This window comes from Lutra lutra, chromosome 6 (genome assembly GCF_902655055.1).
Source record: "Lutra lutra chromosome 6, mLutLut1.2, whole genome shotgun sequence".
In the NCBI taxonomy this organism is placed as follows: Eukaryota; Metazoa; Chordata; class Mammalia; order Carnivora; family Mustelidae; genus Lutra; species Lutra lutra.
In genome coordinates this window covers 40244836-40270198 of record NC_062283.1, presented here as the reverse complement: position 1 = coordinate 40270198, position 25363 = coordinate 40244836, and the positions used below count along the sequence as shown (strand labels likewise).

General features: G+C 36.7%; 1 protein-coding gene across 6 annotated transcripts in view; it reads left to right on the top strand.

The window, feature by feature from the left end:
- Window positions 1-25363, top strand: part of COL19A1 (collagen type XIX alpha 1 chain) — a 325663-nt gene that overhangs the window by 80743 nt on the left and 219557 nt on the right. For all 6 annotated transcript variants that reach the window (XM_047734919.1, XM_047734921.1, XM_047734920.1 and 3 more), the window contains 2 exons: window positions 12900-12944; window positions 15387-15431. In XM_047734919.1, coding sequence (XP_047590875.1) covers window positions 12900-12944; window positions 15387-15431 — 90 coding nt within the window. The remainder of the gene's footprint in view (window positions 1-12899; window positions 12945-15386; window positions 15432-25363) is intronic.

Sequence of the window (25363 nt, the reverse complement as noted above, 5' to 3'; positions counted from 1 at the left end):
TATTTAAACTAGAAAGCTGATTTATGTTAATGGAGTGAAGCATATTCCAAGCAGTGCAGAGTTTGTATATTAGCTATACTTCATACTTATATCCAGTGGGATACCATAATAAATTAAGTGATTTGCATATTAATCCTATTATTCTAGGGTAAACCTACACGTTGAAGTTTGGCTAGGTGATAGCAGTCAATTTTTTAAAGTCAAGGCCCTGAACAAAGTTTTAGTGTCTTCTGAGGCCCAGGAGAAAAATAGGACACTGAACAACACTATATTATGAAGTCAATTTATGGGATATGTGAAGTCATGAAGGATGAAGAACTAGAGCATCTAATTACGTTCTTAAGTGCTTCTAACACTCATCACCTTATATGGACTCACTAGGCATTCTAACCTTATATGTGCAGCTCTGCTGCCAACGCACGGCAGCCGATGACTGTCCCCTTTACATATCTTCCGCACAGCCAGGGTTTTGCCGAACAGACTTGGTAAGTTTTCTGTTCTGAGTTCATGTAAGAAAAGCTATCTTATATAGCCAGTGTAGCAGGCGTTATAAGTTATTAGTCACTGGAGACTTCTGGTAAGCTTGATTGGACAGAAACCACTGGCAGTCAAGATGAGTAAATCGAATGGTCTAACTTCCATGAGAACTGGATCACTTAATGCATAAGATCACACACACATGTGCTTGCACATATGCACACATGCATGCACACACACAGGCACACATGTGCTCACGATATCCTCGTGGTATGCGGTGGGAAAATGGGGTGAAGATTTAGACCCTGGGGGCAAATCCTGCTCCCTGTGTCACCTTCAGATATAACACTTAAAGCACGTTTGTGTTCGTTACTTGACTATTTCAAACAAAAATTTACCTCATTCTCTGTTTCACTTATATATGTCATGTATCAGATATGTTTTTTGGGAAGTGAGGATATTTTTTAAAAGCAGGAATAATTATTTCCTAGTCCTCTTAATCCTAATGATGTGATAGGAAAAGTTCAATAAATATGTTAAAAGCAATTTTCTAATTACCTACAGTTCATCCCTAAAATGTTTATTCTACTAAGAAAACACTCACCAAAAAAAATTCTGTTTCTCACAGAGTAGGTATGCAGTAAAAGATAGTGATCATTATTGTACCATTCAGATATTAACTATTCAGATACTAATATTCAGATATTAACTACCCAGAATTTGATTGCCTATATTTGAATCCCAGCTCAAATCCTCAGTCTATAATTTTAGGCTATGTCTCTTGTTTCTTCCAAGTTTTTTTTTTTTTTGTTTTTTAAAATAGGCATTATATTGTATCTCCTTCTATTTTTGTCTTAAGGATTAAATGAGATTATTCATAAAAGTGGCAGCTCAGTGCCTGATCTCTAAATACAGTAGTATCTGCTTGTCAGCGGTCAACTACAATCTAGAAGCAGATGGTCCTGCTTCTGACATATGGTCAGAAGTTCAGCAGTATCCTAATGCTACATTACAGTGCCTACGTCATTCAGCTCACTTTATCTCATCCTGTAGGCATTTTATCATCTCACGTCATCACAAGAAGGGTTAATACAGTACAGTGAGATATTTTGAGAGAGAGGGAGCCTATTCACATAACTTTTGTTAGAGGCATTATTATAATTGTTCTATTTTATTATTAGTTGTTATTCTTAAATCTCTTACTGTGCCTAATTTATAAATTAAGCTTTGTCGTAGGTATGTATGTATAGTAAAAAACAGTATATATAGGGTTTGGTACACTCTGTCGTTTTTGGTCTTGGAAGGTTGGGGCATAGATAAGGGTGTGGCTATTGTACTTGGTAAATAGATACAATTTTAAAAGAAAACAGTTTGATGATTCAATTATTCTAAACTCGGGCTTACTATGAAACTAGATTAGAACTCATTTGAGGGGATTTATATTATTTATTCAAAATATATTTAGTGGAGGGACGCCTGGGTGGCTCAGTTGGTTGGACGACTGCCTTCGGCTCAGGTCGTGATCCCGGAGTACCGGGATCGAGTCCCGCATCAGGCTCCCAGCTCCATGGGGAGTCTGCTTCTCCCTCTGACCTTCTCCTCACTCATGCTCTCTCTCACTGTATCTCTCTCAAATAAATAAATAAAATCTTTAAAAAAAAAAATATATATATATATATATTTAGTGGAAAATGTTAAAGGTCACATATCTTAGATAATTTTGACCTCTAAAAACAAAGTAATGTGTGCATGTTAGCAAATCAATTTATTTTCTATTTAACTGAAATACATATGAGTGTAAACTCTTATAATATTAATAATAGCAGCCTTTTACTCAATCATTATTATGTGTTAAACATTGTCAAAAGACTTTACATTATTTTATTTATTTCTCACAGCATGTCTGAGGTAAGATTTATTATCATTAGTATTGAAGTTAAGTATCTTAGTTAAGAAACTAAGATAGAATAAAAACTTCCCCAAAGTATCATTGCTAACAGACGGTGGAGGCGGGATTTGAATCTTACCCATATGAGTTCATAGCTCTTGTACCTTCACGTCCTCTGGATATGTTCCCTTAAGTATCCAGATTTCCTTTGCACAGACAGTTTATTATTAGATCTTAAATTCATTTGCCTACTGCCTAGAGAGGGTACTGTACAGAGGGTTTCCTAAATTCTGCTGCGGGACGGGTGGGGGGGAGGGCTGCGTTTCTTCTCTTTAAATCCGTGGACCCTCTTTTAAAGTCTACCCAACTGTAGCGATTCTGACTCTCCCACCCTCAGAAAATTGTGTCCTCTAATTAAAAATCTTCCTCAGATGTTTTTTTCACCAAGTGGAAGTTATTTTGTTTAGTTTTATCTTCCAAAATAAGTATTATGAAAACATGATTGTTTGGCTTCCGAATTCAAAAGTATATTTGAAATAAGCTCTTAAAATTCCCATACCTGGACTGTCTGGAGATCCTTATCTGCTCACCTCCCAGCAGACCAGTCACGGCCACACTCTCCAGATTACCTTACCTCAGCACCTAACCTAGAAAATTCTCTTTATGTTCTCTGTGGAATATGCTTGCAATATACAATTACATGTAAAGTATATATAATATAAGTATGCTTATTATATATGTAATATAAGTGTATATATAACTTTTTTTGGTTATGTATATGATATACACATACACACATTTATTGTATGTTCATTTGGTCAAAAACAAAAGTGTTTAACTTAGCACCATGAGTTTATTTAAAAAAAAAATGTGAACTTCTAGAGGTAAAAATCCATATACATTAAAGCAGTTAAGAAGTATATCTGATAACGTGATGAGAGAGTTGCCAAGTTGCCTGACTGAAAATCAGCCGGGCTAACTATGCTCACGCCGAGGCGCTTTGTGTGACAGCCTTTTCACCATATGCTCTGAAGTCCCCAGTCTCTGCAGCAGGGTGAGACCGAACTGGGCACATCCATTGTTCCCTGTCCGTCTTTGTATTTCTTTTCAGTTGGAAAATGAAATGACTGTGATCTCTGAATCTCGATTTTCCCCTTAAAAAGACATTTTACGAGAAGACTGCAGCTTCAGGATATAAAGGCAGATGCTGTTACAGTTGCTGAAAGTGCAGACAAGGCCGGTAGCTGTTGTGAATTATAATGAACTCTGAGACAGCTCTGGTCCAGATGTAGCAGTAGTGCCTTAGAGACTCGGAAACTTACAGGCGTTTGTTGAAAAAGACAGGGAATTTTTTTTAAGTCATTTGGCTTTCCATCTATATTATCCTGTTTCACCTCATTTTCCATTGAGATTCAGAATTAATATTAATTTCAGAGGTCTTCCCAAGTTTAAAAAAAAGTTAAAATACCTATTCATATGCAACAATTTGCTGTAGGAATTAAAACACTAAATGAGAAGAATAAAAGAAAGGGCAGCTCACCTTTATTCTAACAATGGTCTCTATCCTTCCTATGAACTTGTTAGGATGTACAAAACAAACATGAGCTTCATGTCAGAGAAAATACTTCTTAAACAGAGAATCATCTGTAAACTCCTGTATTTCAGAAAATTCTGCAGTGGAAAAAGATGGTCAAATCTGGATATAGGATTGAACTTTTTATCATAACCAATATTCATAGGAAAAATGACCACAAAGAAAACAGTTTTGTCAAGCTACTGTTGGCTTCACTTATAAACTTCCAAGAATGATACCTGAATTACCAGTGAAAAAATTACTGCCTTTACATGGAGTTTAAGTCTCACTGAATTGTCTCATTTATGGGCATTATTTTAATACAATGTAACAGTAAAATTAGCAAAAACATGAGAAGGACAGAGGTAACAGAAGGACAGGAAAAAGAAAAAGAAACTTGCTCATTCTGCAGTTGATTTTATTTCTTAATGGTTTCCTATTCCCTTCTAATGCCTTCCACACACACCCCAAGTAGAGCAGTTGGCAGAGAACACAACAGATGGATGACAGGCTCGACACAAGCAGTAGATCTGGCACCCAGGCACTTGACTTTTATTTGCTAAACAGTTAGCCAGATTTCAAGAATTTAGTCTGCTAATGTTCCTATTTGGTTTAACGCACTGTGAGAATCTAGCACATAAATATTAAAATATTGCCATAAAAAAGATCACATACTCTCTGCTTCTCTGCATAGTTTAGTGGCTAATTATTTTACTCTTGGTGTAGGCTGCTGAGATGTTCCACAGTGAATTTAAAGGTGTACTTGGCCTTTGATAAAGACATCTACAATTTCAGATATTAGAGTTTTCTAAAAGCAGCTCTGTCTAAAAGAGATTTTAGCTATCCAAGTGAGAGACAGACATAGCATAGCCAGTGTAGGGTACTGAATGAACCTGTTAGGTACTGAATAGAAGATACGAGAGCATAATCATACATGATTGGTACCTTTTTTCCCTCTCACCATCATTGCATTTTCAGAGATTACTACATTCAAAGTTCAAGAAAATGTTCATCTTTTTCGTAAAGTCCCCTTGGCACTGGATAGGCTAATAGCCCCTTCTCTCTGTTCATGTAGTTCTTTATTTACATTACCAACATAGTTTGTGTCTTTGTTTCCACTGTGAGCTCCAGGAGAACAACGTCTTGTTCCTGGAATCCCCAAACCTAACCCAGCACAGGGCACCCGATTGATTCTGGATAAATGTTTGTTGAGTTATTCAGAACTCAAGTGGACTTAGCCCCAGGCCAATAGAGAAAAGAAGTTGAAGATGATTGTTTAGAACCGTGCTGCGAGGAATTGAAAAAGGCAGTGGTGCATCAGTGCCAGTCTTCTGTACTTTCTGCAAAAGCATGCTTCAGGGAAATAGGAGGGCGGGAGAATCTCTTATCTGCCTGGCAAAGCTTACAGATCCTGCTACCTGGAGTGAAATCTCACAGAGAGAAGTGTGTGCAGCTCCAGAATTTGCTTCCCATTTTCTCTTGGAGAAACTGTGCTCTTTTTTCTCTCTCAAGCATAAATCTTCAGGTTATCGTGCTCCCTCTCTTTCCAAATAGGGTTTGGAAAAACATCTCCTGACTTTCTTACAGTGTTATTCAGGCATGTTCTTTCTCCATATCTTCACAACCATTTACCTCAGGGCTAAAGATAATTAACCAATGACTTGAGTGCATTTAAGCTCCAGTAGAAGTAATTGATATGGAGTAGAACTATAAATTACTCATCACGAGGAATACTTTGGACAGGAAATAGTTTGCACTTACTGGTATCTCACTGTCCTCAATTAGGAGCTTACTGATGACACTGTCCTCCTCTTTATATCTTACATCATCTTTCACTTGTTAGAATACTTGATTCAGATGTCAGTTACTATACTTCGGAAATTTTGGGAGATGATTCACATTAAATGTCTTCTGTTTCCCTAATACTTTAATAAAGCTTTGAGTTTACTTAAAGACTATCTTACAGCTAGTCTCACAATATAGTGAAAAGCCAAAACACTTGTTCTTGACAAGTCCACTTAAAAAAAAAAAATCCTGGGGCGCCTGGGTGGCTCAGTGGGTTAAGCCGCTGCCTTCGGCTCAGGTCATGATCCCAGGTCCTGGGTTCGAGCCCCACATCGGGCTTTCTGCTCAGCAGGGAGCCTGCTTCCTCCTCTCTCTCTGCCTGCCTCTCTGCCTACTTGTGATTTCTCTCTGTCAAATAAATAAATAAAATCTTTAAAAAAAAAAATCCTCACAAATACAGAGGAGCACAGGTTTTTGTTTTTTTTTTTCTTTTCTTAAATTTTATTTTTTATAAACATATATTTTTATCCCCAGGGGTACAGGTCTGCGAATCGCCAGGTTTACACACTTCACAGCACTCACCATAGCACATACCCTCCCCAATATCCATAACCCCACCCCCCCCAACCCCCCTCCCCCCATCAACCCTCAGTTTGTTTTGTGAGATTAAGAGTCACTTATGGTTTGTCTCCCTCCCAATCCCATCTTGTTTCATTTACTCTTCTCCTACCCCCTTAACCCCCCATGTTGCATCTCCTCTCCCTCATATCAGGGAGATCATATGATAGTTGTCTTTCTCCAATTGACTGATTTCGCTAAGCATGATACCCTCTAGTTCCATCCACGTCGTCACAAATGGCAAGATTTCATTTCTTTTGATGGCTGCATAGTATTCCATTGTGTATATATACCACATCTTCTTTATCCATTCGTCTGTTGGTGGACATCTAGGTTCTTTCCATAGTTTGGCTATTGTAGACATTGCTGCTATAAACATTCGGGTGCACGTGCCCCTTCGGATCACTACGTTTGTATCTTTAGGGTAAATACCCAGCAGTGCAATTGCTGGGTCATAGGGTAGTTCTATTTTCAACATTTTGAGGAACCTCCATGCTGTTTTCCAGAGTGGTTGCACCAGCTTGCATTCCCACCAACAGTGTAGGAGGGTTCCCCTTTCTCCGCATCCTCGCCAGCATCTGTCATTTCCTGACTTGTTCATTTTAGCCATTCTGACTGGTGTGAGGTGATATCTCATAGTGGTTTTGATTTGTATTTCCCTGATGCCGAGTAATGTGGAGCACTTTTTCATGTGTCTGTTGGCCATCTAGATGTCTTCTTTGCAGAAATGTCTGTTCATGTCCTCTGCCCATTTCTTGATTGGATTATTTGTTCTTTGGGTGTTGAGTTTGCTAAGTTCTTTATAGATTTTGGACACTAGCCCTTTATCTGATATGTCATTGGAGCACAGGTTTTTAATGGGCTCTACAACACTGGCCAAGGCTCAGTTTCCTAACTTTGTTTTATATGGAAAGAATTATTTACCTGTCCAAATAATTTCAAAATTCTTTTCTTGTTTTTTAATTTGAATAACTCAGTAAAATTTTCATTCAGTTATTTTGTAAAAGAATTGTAAGATATAGTCCCTTGAGAGGAAAACTTAATGGTTATAGTTGACTGCAAGCTCAACGTATACATAAGCAATTTAGCTTTAAAAAATCAAGTTATATTAATAGGAGTACTGGGTGGTATCCAAACAAGGTATGTGTGTGTGTGTGTGTGTGTGTGTGTGTGTGTGACATTTCTGTTCCTCTATTCTGTGTGGTGAGACCATTTCTGGAGTGATGCGCTCAATTCTGAGTGCCACATTTTGAAAGATATATTGTGTGACCAGTGCATGCCCAGAAAACAGTGACTAGCATATTAAGGAACTCCACACTATCATTGAAAAATTACTGATTTGCTGAATAGGCTTGATATTGACACAGAGGGATATCACCGTAAGATATTTTTCTTTTGTAAAATAAGACTAATGGGCAGAAACTTGGGGAAGGTTAATTTGAGTTCAGAAAGCATTTTTGCAGTACCCACATGTAGAATTGTTTTGTTCTGCTCTCCAGTATACAAATTAAAGAGCAAAAATGCCTGACTTTAAGAAGCTTTCAGTAGCATCAGTACCACAACAGATTCTTTAATGGAGATGGTGGATATAAGTATATGAATTTGTTCTTGTCCCTGTATTTAAGACTACCCATCCTGCTTATTTTCTAGGTATGTGCACTTGCATATACTTGTGTACCCACACGGTTGGTAGTTTTTGAGAGGGTAGATGTTGGATTCAGCTACGGCTATCTCACCATATTTATATTATTATGATTAAGACATGTATCCACCATATATTACCTTTGGTGGGCTAGTTTCCCCTTCCTTGAAATGACCAATAAGAACAAGTAATAATAAGTAACAAGCTCATTCACCTTATGGTTAAGACTATTATAAATTGGGGCGCCTGGGTAGCTCAGTCATTAAGCGTCTGCCTTCAGCTCAGGTCATGATCCCAGGGTCCTGGGATGGAGCCCCACATCGGGCTCCCTGCTCAGCAGTGAGTCTGCTTCTCCCTCTCCTGCTCCCCCTGCTTTTGTTCCCTCTCTCGCTGTGTCTCTCTGTGTCAAATAAATAAATAAAATTTTTTTTAAAAAAAGAATATTATAAATTTGCCTTATCCTGAACATTAATATGATAATGTGTTTGCTGCATTAAAGATCCAACAAATACAAAGAATTTGAAAAGTCTGAAGTTTTAAACCCTATGCAGTATATACTTTTTAACTTGACAATTTATTCCTCACAATGAAGTCCAAGAAAATAGGAAGGAAAAATACTCCTCCCTGAAACAAAAGTACTTAGATTGGATGAAATGTCTGAAAAAAAAGTTAGGAGGTATCTATTTTATTGCCTGATATATTTAGTTGAGTGGCAACAATTTAAGGACCGTAAAAATTCAATTTCGGAAGATTATGTCCTGAGTAAAGCAGACCTGTAGTCAGAAATATAGAGGTCAAGTTAGCAATACACAAAATCAAAATCAGATTTACTTTCAGCTGCCTCTTCTGTTGGTTATCATGCTAGAACTCTGGCATTCCATTTCAAATGTTTTTTCCAGCTATTTCACTCGACATTCAATTTAAGCAAAACTTCTCTTAATAAAGATGAGTTAATTTGTGGGAAAACACTGATATATTTCCAATTGTATACTATCTTCATACAGGAGATTAAGTTCCTAGAAAACAGTATAAAATGAAATGATAGGCCAAATTAATTTTTTTAAATACGGAAGCAGTATTATATAGTAGGATTTCAGCCTTTTTAATCAGAGGGTAAATGCCTAATTTTTTAAACCAAAAAAAATCACCACAACATAGTATATAACTTTCTATTTTCTGGGCTTAGGTGCAGTTATTAGCAAATTTTCTTTTACCTGTTTAATCTGCTTTTCTTTGCTGGGTCTCATTGGGACTAGGTTTGGAAATATAGCCCTGGGGAATGTGATTTCTTATCAAGTGTCCTTCAGACAACAAGTATTTCCTGCATAATGAGAAAAGACATAGATTCCAATGTCAAAGGAATCAGGAAAACTAATAATTTATCTTTTACGCTTAGCCATGCTTCCTTCAGGGAAATGTGCAGTGATAAAAAGGGGGTAAAATGAAATCCTTTGATCAGGTTTTCAGAAAGCCACCAGCTGGCCCTAAATCACACCTCAGTTTTTTCCAAAACCTTCTCAAAGAGGTTACTTTGAATTCTGGAAAGGCTGCTTTTGATTGCTCTGTGAAGTCGGAAATGGGGTAGGCATTACAGTAATAACATGGCAACAGCGCTATCAGCAGCAACGTTCATTTTGGCTTCACTTGTATAACACATACTCATTCGCTTGTCCTTCTGTAGCTTGGATTTGTAACAGGAAAAGGACACAGGTCCTGTAGCAGAAACCTGTATTAGAAAGTGTATACCTCAGAAACAAGTTTGGAATGTTAGGGTAGCTGTGGGAAACATTGATTGTCATTTTCTTCAATAATGGGCTAAAATACTGATCAGAAGCCAGAGGAGAAACTTCTTTCTTCTTTTTTGTGCTGGGACTGGGAGGAAGGAGGAACAGCAAGACTTCAGAAAAAGCGGCTCATGTTTGCCCATCCGGTAATTTTAGATAGGCCATTTATTTGCTAGGTAGAATTCCATTTGACCTTAAGCTGCATTCGGTTTTAGTGAAAGTCCTGACAGAAATGTCGTTATCCATGAATCTTTTAAACAAAAGTTCACTCTTTACATCTATTTTCGTCTTTAGTTTTTATGCTACTTAACAGATTTTTTTTTTTTTGAGATAGGGACAAAAACAGATATGCCGATTAATCCCTTAGGAACTAGAAACATGACAAATGGCTTAAGATTATTAAAAGTTGCTAAGCAGGACATCTCTGATCACTTCAAGAAAATCAGTGAGAAAAAAATAAAAAGGGTTCTGAACACCGGTGTTGCCAACTTTAACCTTTAGTAGTGTCCTCTCAGAATCTCAAAATCTTCCGCTTGCAGGTGGGGGAAGCTTAGTTTTTCCTGTGAGAGTAATCAGTGGTGTCCATTGGGTTATCTTGGTGTTTAGGATTATGTTTACAAAACCAATTCCTCGTCAGGAAAGAATGGAGACCAATGAACACTGGCCATAGGAAAATATAACATTTTAATTGCAATAATCATGAACCTGTATCCATTAAAGAGAGAAAAACAGTCTTAATATCACAGCTTTAGAGATTTTTGGTTCCCAGTTAGTGGTGTTTCTGGGTATAACCCTAACCTGACACATGCCAGAAGGGGGGCTTGAGGTGCCAGAACATGGAGCACATAGTACACAGGAATGGGCTGTCAGCAAGGAAAAAGAGAAAGAGATACCATCACTACTTTTTTTCCCCCAAAAGTATTTTTGGCAGTGTATACTGTATCAGTGTACTTTACTGGATTACATGCCGTATCTTGTTATCTTGTGTAACTTGTAATATGATATAAAACATTATATTAGACCAACCAATGAAAATAATTCTGCTCCTTATGGACAAGTGGACATACTTCTGTGATGAGTAACAGAAGCTCAATTTCCACAGAATGTTCCCGGGCATCAAATACTTAATGTGCTTTTCTATCCCTTTATTAAATGAAACAGGAAGTTTCTCATGTATTTGTGTAATGCCTGAGATCTAGAACTGTAACAGCTTTTTAAATAATAGAAATATGTTTATTACATAGATAAGTGTATTATACTTTATTAATGCTTCAACATTTAATTCTACTTAGCAACAAAATTTTCTCTTCAGTGTTTATTATATTCTGTGATGATAGCAGTTATACTGTGGAAAAAACTTAGATAATTTAATCTGAGGACAGCCTTAGTCTTTAAAATCATGTGTGTGTATGTATACGATGGTATAACTGTTAAAAATGACTAAACCTTTCCAAAATGTATTAATTAATGAAATAATAATGATCTCTTTCGATTTAGACACAATGTATTATTGCTATTTTAAAGTTTGAAGATGTGATTTTTTTCTTCATATATTTGAATTTTACTTAAAAAGTCTAAGAATTGGTATCTAACTTCATTCTAGGTGAGGCTTAAAAATTATTGTCTTAAAAATTACTTATGTTTTCTAGAAATAAAACAGATCAATGGAATTGTTAGTTTATTTTGAGCTGTTTAAACCTGAAAATTCAGGAGCCAAAGTCCGTTCCAATAAGCAGCAAAATTCTTAAGGATCCATTGAGAATACACACATCCTCCCAGGAATATCTAATTCTAGCTGGTGTGCTGTTTACAAAGCAGGCTTGTCAAAGAAATGACCCATGAATTCCAGTAATGGAAACTGATAAGCATCTACTGAAAACCTTTTTACCCAAGACAGGAACCAGATGAACAGAAAGAACTAAAAATTCTTGTAAGCAGTTGTTTCAAGTAAAATGGCATGGGGTATGTCTTCAGTTTAAAGGCAATCAACAGATATGAGCAGATATATATATATATATATATATATATATATATATATATATATATATATTTATATATGAGCATGTTAACATAATATCTGTATGTCTGTCACTATAATAGATATGATATATATCTCTAATAGATATATAGACATATTCAGTTGTTAGATGTGGTCACTTGTGAGCCAGAAATAAGTCTTTTCCATGAGATAGTGGAGGGAGGTGGTTGTGTGCACAGAGCTGAAGTGTATGTGTTCAAATTCCATTTCTATCTCCTACTGGCTGTGTAATCATCTCTTGTAAGATGATCATAACAGTATCTGCTCAATAGGTTGTTGTGAGAACTGTGCCAGCCCATAGAAAGCCTATGCCAGATTTTAATATCATGTCCAGAGATTTGAAAGAGAAAATGAAATAAGGGATTCTAAATGGCATGTGGGAAAACATGGACCGTGGAGTTAGACCTCAATTCAAATCTTAGGTCGTGCCACAAGATGGGTGACACTGAACGTGACTCAGAGACTCTGTTTTCTTTCCTTCCCTTCCCTCCCTCCCTTCCTTCCTTTCTCCAATTTATTTATTTGAAAGAGAAAGAGAGCACACATAAATTTGGGGGGGTTGGGTAGACGAAGAGAATCTTCAAGCAGACTCCCCTTGGAGCAAGCAGGCATGAGATCACAACCTGAGCTGAAACCAAGAGTCAGACACTTAACCCACTGAGCCACCAGGCACCCCATAGACTCTGTTTTTTTATTTTATAAAACTGAAGTACCAATCCTACAGTTGTAAGATAAGGAAGCATAGATAGAAAGCCCCTGAATATGCTAGGCGTTCAGTATTAGACTATCTTTCCCCACAACACTAGAACTAGTTCTTAAAGACTGTAAACATTTCTTTTTTTAAGATTTAATTTGTTTACTTGAGAGAGTATGAAAGAGAGAGAGAGGGAGAGAGCACAAGCTGGGTGAGGGGTAGAAGGAGAGGGACTTCCCACTGAGCAGGGAGGGAGTCCAATGTGGGACTCAATCCTAGGAGCCCGGGATTATGACCTGAGATGAAGACTCTTAACAAACTGAGCCACCCAGGCACCTGACTGCAAAAATTTATTTGTTTCATTTGTTTTCTATGGCTAATAAAACTTATTCCCTTGTAGGGTGAAAATGGTTTACATGGAGCTCCAGTCTTACCTGGTCAAAAGGTAAAGAGTTTTTGAATGTTTTATGTAAGTTAAGAATTTAACATCTTAAAAAATTGAATTTGCACATAATATAGTGAAGATTCAGAAAATTAATTTGATGAAACCGAATTCCGTGGAAGGCTCTTAGAAAGCTGCTAACTTAACTAGTCTTTCCAAAGAGCCTTCTCCAAGGGACCTCGATAAAAGAAGAGTTCTATGAGAGAGCTTTAACAGCACGCTTCTCTGGAGAAGTCAATGGTGGTGAATGGTGGTGCTTTCTGGGGGCCATGCGAGTGTCCAGAGCTGCTCTGAACGTATTTTCACTGTTATGAGAGTCTAAAATGAAGAGTGGAACAGTGTTTACTGCCTTTGACTGTATTTGTTTCTTTCTTATTTATCTTCCTTTTGTATATCCCAGCTCGACTAAACATAATAGTTACAGTGACATAAAACACTAAATATTACGAAGATGCTACAACTAATCTCTTCAAAAAAATCTTTGTCAGAATAACAAATTTATAATAAGTGAAAATGTTTGCATTGACTAGGCTACTTCTTTCTGTGCTGAATATCTTTCTTTTTACCAAGGTGAACTTGACTTGTACCCTTTTATTGTCCGGGGGCTGCTTTCTCCTCCTTGGCAGGAGTCTGACCAGCCTTGCTGGAAGCACAGAGTCTGGTCTATTCCAGTTTCCTGGAGGGTTTGGGGAGCCACTTCAGGTGGGGCCAGCTGTCATAATACCACCCAGATAATCCCACCACAGGGGAGAGCATTCTTGATGCAGTAGTAGATGCCCACCCAGGCCAACCATATCATCCCTATGCTCTGGAAGTTTTCCAAGTCTTAGCAACAAGACGGCAGAAGTTACTGTTACATCTAGGTTTTTTCTCTATGGCTAAAAATTACCATTAAAAAAACATGTGCATTCATTTATAGTTATAGCTTTTGAAAAATCTCCTGTTCCTTGGCTTGATAAACAATAAGTCTGCGCCGGCAGTGATGAAATGGCAAGCTTCTGAGTTTCTTCACAGCAGCTCCAGACAAAACCCGTTGCTCCAGCATGTGCTGCATCTGTGAGCAGAGCTGCAAGCCAAGGGATGTGCAGATTTATCTGCTGGGAAACAGTTTTGGACTTTCCAGCAGCTGTTTGTGGTGGCTGCATCATGCTGACTTTGTGGCTGATGTACTGGAGGCGTTTAGCGGCTTGATGTCGGCTTGGATTAACAGATCAAGCCACAGTCCAGACTTTAGGGAAAATGGGAGAATAGAGCTAGACCATGCATTCAGTGGCAAAGAGACCCAAACACTAACCTCTTGTCTTTCCCGGTACCTTTTTGAAGGGCAGATGAAGCAGAAATAATCATTCGATCATGTGTGTATATGTGCATATACATATACACATACACATATGTATATTACTTACAATATATATATCATTTATAATATATACAGAGAGACTGTATTTATAGTAAAAAGCTGGCATTCCTTTTCTAACACATGAATTTTAATTGTACCAAGTGTCACCTTGTTGCAGCATTACAGAAAAAAACGTAAATAAGAAACCCTTCATCCGTTGTCTCCGTGCACTCTGGAGATGTTTGCTGGGTGCATCTTGTGCATGGAGGGGTGAGGATGACCCACCTCCAGCAGCCATTTGCTGGCTCTCTTGTCTTCGGTGCCTGACCTATATTTGACATTCAGTGCATATTTGTTTGAATGGATGAATCAAACATCAGTATTATAAATATCTGTGCAGAATTCAGTGAGAAAACAAGCTTGTCAGACTGGAGAGGGTTTTAGCTGAAGAACAGGGGACATGGACCTTTTGGAATAACAATGGCAGTTAAAGCCAGCAGTGCTCCAGCCACCAATCCCCTTTCTGTGACCGAGATGCAGGAGATCTGGGTGGTAAAGAGCATGCATGGCTCTGGCGTCAGAGCTGGAGCCAGGACTTGGGGTTCAAGCCCAAACTCATTCATCACACAGCTGTCCCTGGAGTGGTATTCCACGGAAGTCAGCTTGAGAAGGCTGCTTCTAAGGGATCTGGTGAAATCAACAGTAACAGTAATAATTAAAAGTAATAATAATAATAAAGTAATAAATATAAATAAGAAAAAGTAAGAGTAATAATGGCTAACTTAGTTGGTGCCAGGCACTATGCTGATGCATTCAATTCTCAAAACTTCTATGAGAAAGGAACCGTATATGGAGAAATTCAGGTGTAAGGAGATTATGTTGCCTTGAGAGCACTATCATGAAGCTGTAGCTTGTACCCTTTAATATTCAGGAATATGTCAATGTCATCCAACTTAAAATTGGTTTCAAGTTTACATATTAGAAATGTTTTTTATTTATAATTATTGATGTTTTGTTACTGAAAAAATTGTCATTATTACAGTAATAATAGTGTGTTAAAAATAGTGTTCCTATTATTATATATAAATCATATTCCTCTTCTATAGGGAGAGCAAGGTTTTGAAGGCCACAAAGGAGAAACTGGTGAAAAGGTAAATATCTCTCTTGAAGCATACATCTGTAAAAATACATTAGATTCATGAAAATATTTTGAAGTGGAATATCTAACTTCTCTTGTGCTTTCCATAGAAGCAATTCAGTAATTTTGTAAGAGAAAACCTTAAAATATTTGCTTCACTTAAGTTAGACTTAATATATGAAGGATTGTCAGAAATCTTTCTGAACTTGTTTGGATGGTAGTTCTATCTAGATATTTCTCCCTAAATGCATTCCATCGATATATAAATGACTCAAACATTGCCTGAGCATTGTGTTTGTGTGCTATAGGATCACTGATGCACTAAGTGTCCAGGTCTTTAAATAAATGTTTTGTTTTCATGTATACCTGGTGTATCAATGGGATTTTTCCTCAGGAGATAAAGAAGAACTGTAATAGGGTCAAACAGAAAAGAGGTGTGCAAATAGAAGAGTTTGAAAGAGTTAAAATAAAGGGATGGTGGGAAAAGTGTGGGAAGAACCACAGGGATTGTACAATATCCCAGACTGAGGTATAGCAAACGCCTCAAACTCCAAAAGATTATCAGACTCAGAGGCAAAGAAAACTGTGGGTGCAGATCCAGATTGGTGCTGAGGGAAGCAGTGAACCCAATATTCAAGCAATCTTCGTTTTAAAAATTTATAGCCTTCTACTGAAAGTACAGAGAATAGAAGTGCCCTAGTCATCCAAAATTTCCATTCAGACAATCATTTGAGTCCTTCTGCATTTCATAAGTCTAGTGTTATTTTTGAATAGAACAAAAACAGCATCAGTCCTTTGTTTCATAAAACGTCATGTAATTGGACAGCCACAAGAAAGGAAGGGGGAGAAATAATCTCAAATTAGACAGTCTTGCCTGTATTTAGTTTTCTGGGCCGTGATCAGTTATTTACTTCTTCAATAAGTATTTTAGACAGAATGAACGGCTATAATAATTATGACAAATTATACATGTTGTAAGCTACTTGCTAATTACTTTTCCTCACAGAACTGTGAGGGAGAAAAAAAATAGTCCTATAGTAATCATATAATTGAGGAGAATTCCATTAGATGATGACTACATTTTAAAAGTGGATCTCTCTTTTTAGGGATCTTTTGTATATTTTTGCTTTAGAATGACAGTCATTGCCTTTAAATTAATGCCCTATTTATACATGTTCCTGCTTTATTAATGGTACTTTACCTGTAGGAGTACATGAGAATAAGCAAGGAAACAGATAAATTCTCTGTAAAGTCACCATTTCACTTAAAACCTTAGTGGTTATTTTGATAATTTATATACATAGTTGGTATTGCTCAGTAATAGATTCTCACAGCCTATGAAGTATAGAAAAACATTCCTTTATTTGGCTTCAAAGATTTCCCTTCTAATTCTTCGTACTTATTAGCAATCGCTTTCAAATAGTCCGTTTCACCATGAGGTGAAAATATTTATGGAGGATGGAGACAACAAGAAGAAACAAAGCATCAAATAGAAAAGACAACACCTTGAATGAGAATTATAATTCAAATGGTTTATAGCCAAATGTAAAATTCACATAGTAACCCTTATAATAAGAATATCGTCTGCTTTGATGATTACTTACCAAATAGCAAATATGAGTTTTTTCAGTGTTACACACTACATATGCTGATCTATGACCACATGTATTTTCCCATAAGATAAATAATTAATGCCATCTTTTTATTTCTAGATTAGAAACTGTGTCTGGATTAATTAAATAAGGAAAGTCTGTGGAGCACTCATTTCTAGGGGATATAAGCATGAGATTCTTACACTGCTTACAACCTAATTTGTTTTCTGAACAAAGACTATTTATCTATTTTTATTTTTTTTTCATTAAAGTATCTCTGTGGCATCCCAGTTGGATGGGGGCAAGGCAGAGCAGGCAGTGAAAGAATTCACCCAAGGCAGAACAAAAGAGATGACAGTTTATTGAATACACCACAGGGGAGCAGTGGGCAGAACAGCAGAGGGGAGACCATCTGCCTCAAGGAGGTAGTGAGGGCAGAATAAGGGAGGATGAGGATGTATGGAATTCTCCCTTTTTTAGTAATCTGAGGAACTGTGCCTGGCTGTAAGTAGCTCATTGGTCAGTTAGGGCCTAGGGCTTAATGAGCTTGTTGGCATTCAGCTCAGTAGTCACTGTGGGTCCTTTTGCCTTGCTCGAGTTTCCATTACTCAAGCCTGTTGCCTAAAAGCAGCCTTTCCAGTCTAGTTGGCACACAATGTTACATTCGTTGTAGGTGTACAACATAGTCAACAAGTCTATGCATTATCATCACCACAAGTGTAACTACTATCTGTCACCGTACAACACTATCATAATACCACTGATACCCCATGCTGTACCTTTCATCCCCATGACTTACTCATTCCATAACTGGAAGCCTGTACCTCTCACTCCCCATCACCCATTTTGCCCATTCCCCCACCCCCTAAAAGACAATTTAATTTCAATTTCAATTCTTTGTGGAAGACTGAGTTTGTAATTACAGTAAGGCCTATCTTTCCTCTTTAATTGCCTTATTGTGGACTTTACTATGTTTAAAATTTGCTGTTTTGAATGAGACAATTCACTAGTTGCAAAACAAAAGAATTCAGGAAGTTGTTATTGTTCAGAGGTGTTGTACCTACCAAAGGCACACTGCCTCCAGTAGAACAAGAAAACACGTATCAACTGTCAAAGAGAAAACACTATGTTATGGTCTTCGGATATCTTCATAGTGATGACACCACTCTGTGATATTCTATAATCCAGTATAAACCAAGTGGAGAAATGTGTAGTTTTTCTTGATGGCCAGAAAACTATCCTGCCGGCCAGTTTAAATTAAGCCACACCAAACAAGTAGTTCCTCAGCATGTCTAATGTGGTATCCTTAGTCCAGAGAAGAACTCACGAACCTTGAACAAGTAGAGGGAACCTCATTTGAAAGCATATTCCTGAGTTGATAGCAACTTATGACAGAAAAAACTCATGTATTACCTGAGCAAGCACAATTTAGCCAAATCAGTCCTGAAGTGAAAATTATTTGAAAGACTCCTTTTTTCTCAAATTACTTATGCTGGCAGGACTCTCCCTGAAGAGCTACTTTCAGGTTTACCATTTTTTTTTTTTTTTTGGCTTATCATTTAGATGGATAGGAATGATCCCATCCCATTGCCTCATTGTCCGGTGAGCATCACTCAAGGATCCTTTCACTCTAACAGCATTCCTCATGAAGGTGGAGGCAGGAGGCCCATATTCTGACTGAGGAATAGAACCGCAGCCAGGGTCTGTGTTCTGGCTTCTCTGTTTCTATAGGCGTGATCTCAAGCAACCCTTCTTTTGGGGATTTTCCTTAGGTCCTTCAGTATAGTTGGGGGTGTTGTAGGGGCTACAACTAGTGAACAAAATGGAGAGTCCACTATTGAGGTGATAGTTATCCCTATACTGTCAGCCTTCGCAGCAGTGATACAGCCACACTCTTATTATGTGACCAAATCTGTGAATGCATGAACTAAGCTCTGACAATCATATTAGAAAAAGCAGATTTAGCAGGGAGGCGTTCATTAAAGTGAACTTCATTTCTAAATCCTGAGCCCAGGTTTTTACTTTAGGTCTTTGTCAAAATAGGAGGAGTATTACTTGGTTACATTATTTTTAAAAAAAGCAAATAGAAAAGCAAATGTGAACATCTGCTTTATATTATAGCATTATAGCATTCAGTTTCTTTAAGTAACTGCTTCATGTGGTTGGGTTGGCTTTTAACCCAATTCTTTAACATTGTTATTCAAGTCCTAACTAACTTAGTTTAAAAACTGATTTCTTAGGTGTTAAACTTGATTCTCCCCAACTTTATTGTTAAATATGATTTGATTGTGAGAAAGAAACATCCAGTGACATATGCTGCTCATGGCACACTTTTCCTGACATTTTCTCTACATTTTCTGGCTAAAATGTAGTTCATTTTGTTCATTCAAGAGTGACATTTAAGTTAACATGGGTACAGAGGTAGGAAATCTTTACAAGGACTAAGATGTTTTAGCTAGTGTGGAACTTTTCCATTTGATGAATTAAAATAATCTTATCCTTGAAGATTTCTTAAGTAGAGTGAAAAGGAAAAAAGGACAATCAAATACTCTTTTTTTCATGAACCATCTGGCTCAGGGAGATGTGGATAGTATCCAACTTTTGACATTCCATAGCCAAGAGTGTTCATGGTTAAGCAGGTTCTGACTTGCTCTTATTTAAATGTATGACCATTGCCTACTTTGATCATCTTGATTAGTGATCTTTTCTTCCATTCTGAGTTAAGCCCATAATAATACATGCAACTGCAAAACTAACAAATGCATATGGTTCCTTCTTTAATTCGTCTCTTAAAACTTTAGGAAACTGGTTGCTATAAATTTTCAGTGACTTGTGATTTTTATCATCTTGTTGTTACCAGAATGTTATCTTAGTCCTGAAATGTCATATGACATAAAATAGTTATTTAAATTGGAAAATTATGTTTAAATATCAATTTATCTGGTTGTATAGCTGTTGCAAATATTTTAACCTGACAGAATCCACTGGAAAATCATCGACTGATCCCTATTCTTCACTGGTTTATTTAACAAGATATCATTTTAGAATTCTGTACAAAATGTTATATTCAAATTAATAAAACCATTGAAATGTCTATTATAATGTAGGATAGAGTACAAGAGTATTTTATTACTCCAAAACTGCCTGGTGTTACTTATAATTAAACCATGTATCCAATCATTTGTATTTCTTCTATCAGCAATTAAAATTCATCAGGTAATTTTCAAAGGACATAACTCAAATTTTCATTGGCCAGCCTAAATTTAAAAAATATATATATATATAACAGTGGGGAGGGGCAGAGGGAGAGGGAGAGAGAATATTAAGCAGCCTTCACGCCCAGGGTGAAGCCCAATGTGGGGCTCAAACTTAAAACCCTGAGATAGATCATGACCTGAGCAGAAATCAAGAGTCAGACACTTAACCAACTGATCCACCCAGATGCCCTGAAAATAAAATATGTATTTAGACTTAGTATTGATGTTATGTATGATCTACAGTCTTTTGCCTTTGGTGGATTCTTTTGAAGATATGATAGGAGAAATAGAAAATGCTTACTAGAATACATCCTTACTTACCTATTTCATAGTTGAATCTATTCTTTTCGGTTTCTAGTCAAGAGAGGGTGAAAGAGTAGAGGCACTGAATTCATTTCCTGTTATTCTGTTGATGTTTGTTTTCAGTATTAACACCTGTGACATATAATATATAGGCCTGATATGTAAATGCTAATGAGAATGGTGGACAATTTATTCAGCAGCATTTTATCGATTTATTTCTCATAGATTGATTTAAACTTCATATTTGACTCATAATAACCAAGGTTAGAAGTTGACTAATTTTTATTATGTCAACAAATAAATTATTTTGCCTACCAGTAAGTAACTAAAATACTGACTTCTAGCATTAGATATCATGAGACCTATAGTCAATCAGGCAAACAATAGTAATCATTTGCTAAAATAAATAACAATTATGGCTTCAAATAAGCCAAGACCTTTTATACTGGAAACTATTTTCTCTTTACATTAGTTAATTTTTCATTCAGTTGTTGTTATGGTAATTGCATATTGAATTTAAATTGAAAATTCAAAAGAGTAGCTGTGATATTTTAGCCATTTAAAATTTATTGGAGAGGGGCACCTGGGTGGCTCAGTGGGTTAAGCCTCTGCCTTTAGCTCAGGTCATGATCTCAGGGTCCTGGGATCGAGTCCCGCGTCAGGCTCTCTGCTCAGCAGGGAGCCTGCTTCCCTCTCTCTCTCTCTGCCTGCCTCTCTGCCTACTTGTGATCTCTTTCTCTCTGTCAAATAAATAAAAAAAAATAATAAATAAAAATAAAATAAAATAAAATAAAATAAAATTTATTGGAGGGGTACCTGGGTGGCTCAGTGGGTTAAAGCCTCTGACTTCAGCTCAGGTCATGATCTCAGGGTCCTGGGATCGAGCCCCACATTGGGCTCTCTGCTCAGCAGGGAGCCTGCTTCCCTCTCTCTCTCTCTCTCTCTCTCTGCCTGCCCCTCTGCCTACTTGTGATCTCTCTCTCTCTCTGTCAAATAAATAAAATCTTTAAAAAAAAAATTTACTGGAGAATGAGAAAAAGCCCAAGTGAGTAAATATATATAATATGCATAAACTGTTTTTCAGAACATTCAGGGAGTAGCATCTAGTTCTTCCAGCAGTAAACACATATTCCTAGTTTCTGGGGTACCACTCCAAAGAGATCTTAGAGTTGACAACTTCCTTGTGGAACTGATGGTGACCCATCATAGAATAAATAGATTATTGGGGCGCCTGCGTGGCTCAGTGGATTAAAGCCTCTGCCTTCGGCTCAGGTCATGATCCTGGGGTCCTGGGATGGAGCCCCGCATCGGGCTCTCTGCTCAGCAGGGAGCCTGCTTCCCCCTACCCCACGGCTGCCTCTCTGCCTACTTGTGATCTCTGCCTGTCAAATAAATAAATAAAATCTTAAAAAAAAAAAAAAAGAATAAATAGATTCTCATTCCTTGTGTTCCATGTTTCAATCCAGCTCTGCCATGCCAGCTGGGTGAATCTGGACATGTACCTTGCTTTTTTACAATGGTCTCCTTTTCCATAAAATAAAGATAATTTCTGCTTCATGAGATTGTTGTAAGAGTGAAATGAGTAATTAGTAATTAGAAGGTGCTCAATAAAAATGTCCTCAACAGCCAAAATATGAAAAATTAAAATATTGATATTTGGAGAAAATTAGAGTTGATATAATTATTTTATCTACTTTTTATTTGCCTAATACTACTTCCAAATTTTCCTTCTAAATAATTAAACAAAGACAAGAGAGTATATTAGTTAGCTCCTGGTGTGTAACAAACCACCCCAAAACTTAGTGGCTTAAAACAACATTCATTTATTTATTTCATGACTCTGTGGTTTAGTGGGTTAGACTGGGCTTAGCTCAGTGATTCTTTGGTGTCAGGTTTGCTTACATATGTCTTTTCAGCTGGCAGGTTGGCTGAGAGTGGCCTTTTAGGTTGGGCTCTGATAGACAACATGTCTATTCCAAATAGTCTCTCATCCTCCAACAAAAATCCCAATCTTGTTTTCAAGGTAAAAGCAGGGGTCCAGAGAGAGCAAGCAGAAGCATATAAGGCTTCTTAAAGTCCTCAGCTCAGAACTAGCAGGCCATCACCTCTGCCATGTTATGTCATTAGCCAAAGCAATTCCTGAACCCACCCCAGGTTCAAGGGCTAGGAAAATAGATGCCACTTCTTGATCATATAAGCTGCAAAGCCATATTGTAAGGGTATGGATACATGGAGGGGTAAAAATTGGGTCATTTTTGTTATAAATTAAACACAGATGAGATAAAAAATTTATATTTTAATATAACAGTTAAGCTCCTTCAGAGTAAAAAGGTTGAATGGGTTTAGCAAGTTTACTTCATTCTTCTTCTCCTGTGACCTGCAAAATAATCTTAAAGTTATGTTTACACAATGGGTCTTAGAGACTGTGTCAAAAGATAAACTCATATTTGAAATGGTAGGGATGTTTTATGCATAATAGGAAAATATTGAAAAATAAAACTCTTAATTGGAATGGGAATAGAGGAATTCAATATGTCAAATTATTAAACCAAATTAAACCAAATTACTAAACCAAATTAGTACTTTCACATAGTCTCAAGTGTTTATTAATTTTAACTAAAATAAAATTGAGACCAGAACAACTGGAAAAAGCAGGTCAGAGTTGAAGTGTATTTTTAGGATGTCACTAGTAAAGACTTCTTGGCAATTATGTCTAGTATTTAAAACTAATGCAAGAATGTTAAATACTATTATTATAAATATAGCACTTTCCTATCATCACTAAAACAACTGTTGACATGTCATCTTACTTCCTGTTAATTCTCTCTTGGTTCACCTTGTAGAATTCCACTGAATATCAGTGTTATGCAATTGTTCCATTTACTCTGGTAACGTGTAAAACTTCTACAACTTTTAGGAAGGACTTAAATGTGTTTGATTTGACAGCTGACTCAAAAAATGAAGAGAACAGATGGAGTAGAATAATAACTATAATTTAAAAAATCACAGCAATTTATCTGTGTCCAATGCCAATTGGTATGGAAGTAACCATGCCAACTTAACAATTAGCCATGGTAGCAGGCAATTGGGAAGTGTAATGGTAATCCCACAGCCAAGCTAGAGGCTTAACGTTAGTCATTGCTGATTGTGTGTCATTTTCTTGTTCTTCACAGTGCTAGTGAATAACTCTAGATTGTGTGGAACATGTTTAACCCTCTGTTGCTTCATTTTTTTTAGTAGTGGTTATAGAAAAAGTGAAATGTCAAAAAAAAGAGGGATATGAAGAAAAGGAGAATAACCATCAAAGCATGCAATATTTCATGCATATAGTTTTTTAAAGTATTATTCTTAATGATTGCATAATATTTCATTATATGGAGATAAAATATTTTATTTTACTACTCTGTTTCATTTTTTTAAGTGTGTTTTAGCTAGTACATATAACACAGAATTAGCATACTTTGGCAAGCATCTTTAAACATATCTCTTGTTCTTTCTTTACTAGATTTCTGGAATTAGAATTATTCTGGAATTAGAATTATGGGTTGATGAGTATGGAAAATTTTAAGATTTTTTAAAAAATTTATTCACTTGAGAGACAGCATGCATGCAAGAAACCATGAATGTAGTGAGTAGGCAGGAGGTTAAAGGCAGAGGGAGAAGTAGACTGCCTGATGAGCAAGGAACCCAACGTGGGTCTCAATCACAGGACACTGGGATCATAACCTGAGCTCAAGATGGACACTTAACCAACTGAACCACCCAAGCACCCCTAAGATTCTTGATACATGTACATACTTACTTCCTGGAAATTTTTTTTTTTTTTTTGTAAGATTTATGTATTTAGAGAGAAGAAGAGAGAGTGAGAGAGACATATATAAGCAAGAGAGAGCATGTCTGCAGGGGAGAGGGGAAGAGGAAGAATCTCAAGCAACCTCCCCACTGGGTGCCGAGCCCAATGTAGGCTCAATCCCAGGACCCTGAGATCCTGACCTGAGCCAAAATCATGAGTCAGTTACATAACTAACTGAGCCACCCATATGCCCCTGCAAATTTGTTTTTTTAAGTTAGTTTACACATTCACAAATAGTGGTTGCATCCTCATTCTACCCTTACTAGCTTTAAGTATTACATTTTTTAAATGTTAAAAAATTATCAAATATTATTTCATTTTAACTTTCTCTTTATTCATTGTATCTCTTTAACGATCACATTGAACACTCACACACACATACACAAGATAACAATCCTATGTCACGTATGTTATAAATATTCTCATTTTGAGGTTTGCCTTTAATGTTTATTGTACATTGAGATATAGAAATTGTAAGGTTTTTGGTTGATGGTTGGTCTTTCTATCCTGATTTCCTTAATTACTTCTGTGTTTTGAAATCCTAGACTTTCAAGAAATCTGTTACGTATACACTCATATTTTCTTCTAGTTTTGCCTTTACACGTTGTAACCTAAAATTTATATTGGTAACTGTTGTTAAGATGAAGATGAAACTCAGCTTTTCCCTCAATACCATGTCTGATAATAATTTCCTTACACATTTGTTCATGATAAATTTTCTTTATTATGTACTACTTCGTATATACTAAGATTATTTTAGAGGTATGCATTCTGTTAATTATTGTGTTACTTCCACATTATTTTAATTATTTTAGTTAATATTTTAACATCGGGCACTGGAAATACAGTTTCATTACTCTTCTTTTAAAATATTTTCTTGTACATCTTACCCATCTACGGTGCTTCTTACTAGATATTTCAATTTGGATAGTAACCTACT